The sequence below is a fragment of the Manihot esculenta genome, chromosome 7 (genome assembly GCF_001659605.2).
Source record: "Manihot esculenta cultivar AM560-2 chromosome 7, M.esculenta_v8, whole genome shotgun sequence".
Classification (NCBI taxonomy): Eukaryota; Viridiplantae; Streptophyta; class Magnoliopsida; order Malpighiales; family Euphorbiaceae; genus Manihot; species Manihot esculenta.
In genome coordinates, this window is record NC_035167.2 from 30,896,055 (window position 1) to 30,903,694 (window position 7,640).

The window sequence follows — 7,640 nt, forward strand, 5'->3', positions numbered from 1 at the left end:
AAGGGCATTTGGTCTAGTGGTATGATTCTCGCTTAGGGTGCGAGAGGTCCCGAGTTCAATTCTCGGAATGCCCCTTTTTTTCCTTTTTTACTTTTAAAATTTGTTATTAAAAAATAATATTATATTAAATAAAAATTTATTTGACTGTTGAATAATAATATAAAAATTTAATTAATTTTAAATTTTAAAATTACAACTAAATAATATTTTATTAAATCACAACTTAATTAACTTTGCAGATAAAATTTAACAGTTTATTTAATAAAAAATTTAATAAAACGGTTCAGAATCTCATTTAAATGGTTCAAAAGATGAGAATTTATTATAATCTTAAATCTTTTTGATCAGTTAGATTGGTTTTCTATTTGAATTCAAATTATATTATATAACAATATATTATTTTAATTGGTCAAAATAATATAAGAATTTATTATTTTCTACAAATTGTTAATTTCATTAGTTAGATTTATTTTCTATTTAAATTTAAATTCTATTTTATCAATGGTTATTTTTAATTATTTATTATTTATGTTAAATTTATTTAGAATTCACCTTTTAATTTCCTTCTATAGCTAAATATGAATTTTAATTCTACTTTCTTGGAATTATTTTTAATTATAATTATTTGTTATTGAATAATTAAAAAAAAAGCAATGATGATTTGTGCAGAATTTAGTTAAAATAATATTATTTAAATTTAAGCTATTGCAGAATTCTATTTAATTTAAGATTTATTATCATTATATTTAAAATTAGAACATATAATTATTAATTAAGTAATTCTATTGATGAAGTATTATATTAGTAATATAATAAATAAATACTGATATTATCAATATAAATTAATTTTATTGTAAATAAAAAAATTTAATTTATATTCTTATGATTATTTAAAAAAATAAATTTTATATAAAATTTATTTATGTAAACAAGGAGAGAAAATAATTTCTTTGATACTAAAATTATTTTTATCACAGTAATCTCATGTTATAATTTAACATTTTTTTTTATTTTTTAAAATCGAAATACTAATTAATAAATTTCTTGAATAAATAAATTAATAATCACAAACCTAATACATTAAACAACTAACAATAGTTTACTATAAAATGCACACAAACATGACATTTTGGATCCATACATCATGTGTAATTGCTAACTGGAGATGAATAATCAAATGAGGAAAGCTTGTTACAGACGTGAGATATATCATTGTCCTAAATGCTAAATGCTAAATTACAGCACAGGTTGAAGGAGATTACAAATTGCCAGAATGGACATCATCCTCCCAGCTTCTGCCCCCTTCTTCTTCTTCTTCTTCTTCTTCTTCTTCTTCTTCTTCTTCTTTTCCTTTTTTCCCTGAAACAATCTGCACCAGCAACCAACAATCATAAATATCGTCACGAAGCTGACATAAACTTTGCGCTGTATTGTTCCATAAACCTGTAAGGCATGACTAAGAGTAAGAACTGGTTGCCTACCCAGATAAGTGTTGCTCCATTTGCAATGCAATAAAAGAAAAGAATAAAAAGGCTGAACAAAACTACACTTAACTGTAGTATAATATGGTTAAGTAGAAGCCTTTTTACTCTTTTTCTTTGCAGTCTTCGCAATTGCCTCAAAAATCTCCTTTTTTCGTTTATTGTTGCTATTGTTATTGTTGGTGGCGGTGGTGTTGCTGTTGTTGTTATTATTGGCCCCTGTACTTGCTGCATTTTTGCCCTGAACTTCCAGAGCATCTTTCACAAAAAATTTTAACCTCCACAGAGTAGATTCACTCTGGAAAGGGAACAGACTATATTCAGATGTTTTCTTTCTTTTTTTGAAAAAAGAAAAGAAAAGAAAGATTGTTCAAGAATCTAAAATGAGATGATATAGAACAGAAATTATAACCTGGGCATCAATATCAAGGTCCACCTCTTCTGCCATAGCTTGAAAACCGGGATTATTTTGAGCAACAATCTCCAATGCTTTAGTGAGATCTTCAGGAGACAATCTTGTGAGAGCTGCCCCAAGCTTTCGTTTCTCTTCAGTAGACATTTTTCTGATACACATTTTCCAAATTAACTTTGGTTAACATGAAAATTATATAATTTCATGCAGGAAAAGGAAAATTGCTTAAATTTAGAAATGACAGCATTCTTAAATTGAAGATCTTTGTACATAGTATCATATGATGGGACTGTCTACCCTAACTTTATTTTTTTACAAAGTAAAAATTAATCACTTTGTTAATAACTGCCGTAAGATGAATTAATAAAATATAATCTAATGGTGATACGAACCAAATACAAAGAAAGTATATTTAAAAACAAAGTAACGATAGAAAACACGCATTTAATTGAAATGCCAAAAGGTATTCAGTAAATTAAGTCCCATCAATTTGTACTCTACACCCCTTTGACATCCAGTTGGGTCATGTCCATAAAATAGAGGTATAAATGAACTTCACTCGGCAAAACTTTGAAGAGCTCAGGCTTGATTCCTAAAAATTTTTCCCTGCTTGAACCGAACTCAAACTTATCTCATTGCTATCAATAAGCTCAAACTTTATTCATTTAGAAAATGAATTGAGCGAAGCTCAGTTTTTATCGAGCTGCATCTTGAACAGCTTACAAAAAATGAACCTAAAAATTAGGCTCAAGCTTGATTCATTTAGAAATGAACCAAACCCAGCAGAACTTTTCATTAGCGGAACCTCAAATAGCTTATGAGCAGCGTGATTCATTTACAACCCAAACAAATAATATACCTGATCCACAGCATATTGCACTTGCCATTACATTAGTATAATAATATAGAGCGATAGACAGGAACATGGAGTACAATACAAAATGAAAGGATTTTAAACATTCCGGAGCCAATTGAATAGAAACAGAAATATTGACGTGTCTCAATATTCATGGGTTTAAAGATGCCATAATAAGTTATATCTCAATTAGTCAAATAGGGAAGAAGCTTCAGTAACAACAAAGTATAAGATAAAGATACAGCAATTACAAATTAACTATTCCAATCGCAGCATTAGGATATGCATTTCTTGTTTCAAAGACAGAATCTGGCAAGTAGCACAGTTCCAAACACACCTATAGCAAATTAAATGTGATTACTACAGCGATAGAGTTAAGTCACAAGGCAAACCTGCACTTTTGAACAACCATGTCTCTAAGTTCATCCAAATGCATATCAATCTCATAAAGCTGAAAATAGTTAATTACAATGAGTTAAAACATATCCTGCTTAAAGAATTCCATATATAATTCTAAATCGTGTTTTATCAATCCATATTTAGTTATAATATACCTCATTACTCAACTCCCTTGCCATTTTAGCATGAACAGCTTCCTGAGCAAGTTGCATGTCCAACTGAGCCTCTGCTTCCTCCATTTCTCGTCTTTTCTCCTGTGGATACATTGATTGAATGTCAACAAAATAGTTTTGCAACTTCAAGGGGGGTGGGGTTAATTTTGCACATCTTTTCAGCAAATAACAAAGCATTACGACATTAACTGAGCTCGATAATGCACTACCTCTTCAGTGACTTTGGGCAGAAGTTGTAGCCACTTCTCCTCAAATTTTGCCAGCAAGGTTTTAGCCATAACGTGAACATCACTTTTTTCAACATTATATTTCATTGCATTCTTGAAAACCAACCTCACATCAGCGCATATCTCCCTAACATTCTTATATCCAGTACCATCCTTCGCCTCCATTTGATTTTTTATAGTACTGAAGTCCATGGGCTTGTCAATAATCTTTGGTAATCAGAAAAACTAAAATTAGTCAGTCATATCCAGATGCAATCCAGCACCAAATAGTCATGCAATCAACAACTAAAGTTAAAATGGTAGAAAACTATTATACTGCTGGAAACTGTGATGTAGAACCAGGAAGAATAAAGCAAATTAAGGGACAGATCCTAATGAAAAAGAGAACTCATTCTCATTTATATTATTCTCAAATAATTATCTTATCATCATCGCTAACAATAATAGAAAATATAGCCCTATTTAAAAAAATTAAGAGTCCTAATCACATTAGGATTTTAGAACTCTAATTCAACCCTAATTAGGAGTATTACATTAAAATGAAATATGAAATAAGCCTAATAATAACAAATTCCAAAATAATAAAATTCTTCTTCTTATTTTACAATAAAGAAAATTCCTAACTTTACATTATGAATAGATAATGTAATCTAATGATTAACCTTCACAATGACAAGTATAAGTCCTTTAATTTATGGTTGAATCCATGTGTGCTTAGTGTCATTTTTCTCTCGAACTCTCCCTTCTTATTGCTTGAGCACTTATTATTATTTTTCTTGTTTCTCTTTCTTCAAGTCAGCTTCTATATTTCCCCATTCTCCCCTTATCAACAAGTATTTCATCTAATCACAAAATCAATATAACTGATGCTTCTCACAGTGCTTGTGCAACTTTTCTTCATAGGGACTGGCAAAACCACATAAACAAAGCTTCAAACTTATAAGCAGCAGCTGTCCCAAAAAAACCTTTCACCTAATTCAAAACATTAACTTTTCACCAACAATCTTCATTATTACCGACCATTATTAAAACCCCAAACAATTTACATATTATGCTCAACTTCAACCTCTCTAATTCATTATTTAACAAATCCTAGCACCACACAGCACATTTACACACTGTCCAAATCTTTCCTAGGTGGTCTAGAACATAGTTTTTGTTCATATAACTAAATTCTAGAAAGTTTCACACGCTCTTTGGTCTTCTCTACATTCTCAAGGTGTAAGGCTTGAATTGCACCCAAAACCACTGGCAGAAATAAAAGTTTAATTGCAGATAAATTAATAGCAACTTTCTTTTTTCCTTGAACAAAAATATAAGTAATTTATTGAACCTAACCAGCAAAGCATTGAAGACAATGATGCAGGAGAATAAGAAGAGTCTTCTGAGGGGTAAAATAGCAAGTCAAGATCAATAAAATGTCAAGAAAAAAATATACCTCATAATAGTCATGTAAACCAAGACCTTTGACATCAACAGGATTCATAAAGGGCCAAGCCCACTTGTGCTGCGTGATCTGAAAGCAACAGAGAGAGTACATCACACAAAATACCTTGTAACTTCCAAATTAAAACATAGAAGTCTATTCTTAAACCTCCAGGCATCCATCCAAGGATTATACACAAAGGCAAAGAGTTGACTGATGAGCAGCCACTGACAGAAATTTAAAATGATAGTTGATTTAATAGAAGACAAAAAGAAAAGGTCTAGTTCTCCTAGCATAAGAATTACTAATTTATTATCATAAAATGAAAAACATATGTTTCACCATGTGGTGGTAAAGGTCTTAGTCTGAGTTTACCAAGTAAACACAATCTCTTTTTCTTTTTCTTTTTTTTATTTTCTTTTTTTGACCCAAAGTACAAAATGAGATTTTTTGTTTCAAGAAAAAGGTATTGAGAGTTGTTATTTCATTTAAAAAAAAAGAGAGGCGCTTTATTCATTTTTACCTTAAGAAAATACGGAGCTCTATGACCATTTCTCAAGCAACTATCCATAAAATTTGGAAAGGAGAATGAGATTGTGAAACGCTAAAATTGTTTTGTTACAAGGCGAACTTAAGTCTATCCAGCCTTATCACCATATGATATGTCATAATTTGCTCAAAGTATGATCATTATATTTCTATCTTCCAATGCATATCCTAGTATTAAAGTCTTACAATACAACTCCAAAAAACTGATTCCCACAGTATATGTGAAACACTGAAACTCTAAATGAATAACTGATGATGATGAAGAAAAATATTGCTTGACATTTTGGTTGCCTCACCAGTAATAAACTGTCCATGTTCGCTACACCAATTTTCTAATCATTGAGAAGGAATGTAAACATGAACATATTGTGCTGTAAAACTCATTACTTGCTGAGGCTCAAAGTTGACTAGTAAAGGTTCGGAAATAGATTAGATGGCTTTCACTTTCCTGCTTTAAGCCAGTCCTCATTATATTTTGTGGGTGTTTAGCAGTAATCCAATAAGGTTTTATGAAAGAATTCCTACATCATAGAAGTTTCTATGAGATATCAAAGGATGACAAAAGGTTTCTAAATCCACTTTAAATTTTTTCAATAAAAAAAATTAGGATCAGTTGAAAAATACAGTAGGAAGAAGCTGAGCAATAATGTAAAAGTAATGAAGTTATGGTCTAAGCTAGTAACCACAAGAAGATGCAATAGCTAAAATCAAATATTCCATTGCAAGCATCAGAGATTGCCTGGCGCAATATTGTGCCAAATTGACGCATAAGCTCTTGCATTCTCTTTGTAGCAGCTGCCTCCCTTTTCAACGCATCTTGTTGCTGCTTCCTTATGCTAGGTACATGTCTCTCCTTGTCTTTATCCTTCACAATTGAGCTACCTTTTGAACCTCCAGTTTGTTGCTTTTTGCTTACATTCAAGTAAAACTGTTCAACCTCATTCACTCTTTGCTCCAACTACACGATAAAATAAATAAATAAATACTCGAAAGGCATCCCAGCAACGCAAAAGAATTCTCGCTTTGCGAAGTTCAGAAAATCAATCATCATAATATTTAAAAATAATAATAACATAAATATTACTACTTAAATCTTCCAAAAAAATCATTTTTTTGAAACTAACAAACAAATGTATTAGCAGATATCACTATTGAGCACTTTATGCAATATGAGAACAGATTCTTACCTTATCAACCTTGTGGAAAAGATCATCGACACGATGCTTGAAACCCTCAGCTTCCACAAAATTACCTTCAGAATTTCCCATTGTGAAATTCCCAAAATCTGGAATTGACGAACTTAATGGTTCCATCTGACGCCCAAGCCAAACCAAAAAATTACTAGAAAATCAAAGAAATTGCAGGAAAAAAGAGAATACTACAGAGATTATGATAATAAAAAGGACTCTACAAGCATCAATTATCTATCACCGAACAAACATCGAACCATAAAATTTTATATTCAAGAGAAATATTGAAATATATGCGTAAAAGAGATAAAACGAGAAGTCACCATGGATTGAAGAGGAATTGCAGATTTGCTACTGCGAAAGAGGCAGTGAAGGTGGCGCGCTGAAACTGTAACGAAGAGGACACAGACAGACTGCTCTCTCCAAGTGAGTTTCTTTCACACGGCGCCGTTTGTTTCTTCTGCCGATCATAAGTGGTCTTCTTTGAAATTACTATCTAGTCCAATATTGTAGCAAAATTAATAATTTAAATCCCGTAGTTTAAAAAAATTGAACCAAAAATTTGAACACTTGTCCTTGTTCACATTTTCTTTATCAAATTATAATCAAGACTTTTTTTTTTTTCCGAAAAAGAGGGATAGAGCTCTTTAATTTATTATACGATTATGAAAAATATTCATACAGTCAGCATCCAAGAGGAGCTTAATACTAGATGAAGGCAAATCAATAAGACTCATACCAAAAACTCCACCATGCGCACTATTCGCAAGATAATCAGCTACCATATTAGCTTCCCTATAAATTTGCTCGACCTTAACCTCCCATTCCCGCCGGATAAGAGCTCTGCAATTAATAAATAAAGACTGCAGTCTATAAACACCACTACCTTGACCTTGAAGAAGTTGAACAGCAATTTGAGAATCAGTT

General features: G+C 31.2%; 1 protein-coding gene and 1 non-coding gene across 4 annotated transcripts; one reads left to right on the forward strand and one right to left on the reverse strand.

Moving 5' to 3' along the window:
* The first annotated feature begins 2 nt into the window (after window positions 1-2).
* On the forward strand, window positions 3-74 carry TRNAP-AGG. The gene has a single exon. It is a non-coding gene; the product is annotated as a tRNA-Pro (tRNA).
* Window positions 75-1,080: 1,006 nt separating this feature from the next.
* Window positions 1,081-7,192, reverse strand: LOC110618410 (transcription factor GTE6). Of its 3 annotated transcripts, none has more exons than XR_002488498.2 (10): window positions 7,037-7,192; window positions 6,711-6,836; window positions 6,263-6,481; window positions 4,987-5,064; window positions 3,531-3,755; window positions 3,304-3,402; window positions 3,142-3,200; window positions 1,894-2,044; window positions 1,482-1,779; window positions 1,081-1,369 (listed from the first exon to the last, which is right to left on the reverse strand). XR_002488498.2 is itself a non-coding variant. In XM_021761537.2 (10 exons), the coding sequence occupies exons 1-9, from the start codon at window positions 7,037-7,039 to the stop codon at window positions 1,570-1,572; spliced, it is 1,170 nt and encodes a 389-aa protein (XP_021617229.1). In that variant the 5' UTR covers window positions 7,040-7,192; the 3' UTR covers window positions 1,081-1,369; window positions 1,555-1,569. The 3 variants fall into 3 exon arrangements, 2 of the variants coding, with proteins under 2 accessions (XP_021617229.1, XP_021617227.1); XM_021761537.2 differs by having other exon boundaries at window positions 1,555-1,779; XM_021761535.2 differs by having other exon boundaries at window positions 1,081-1,443; window positions 1,555-1,779.
* Window positions 7,193-7,640: the final 448 nt, after the last annotated feature.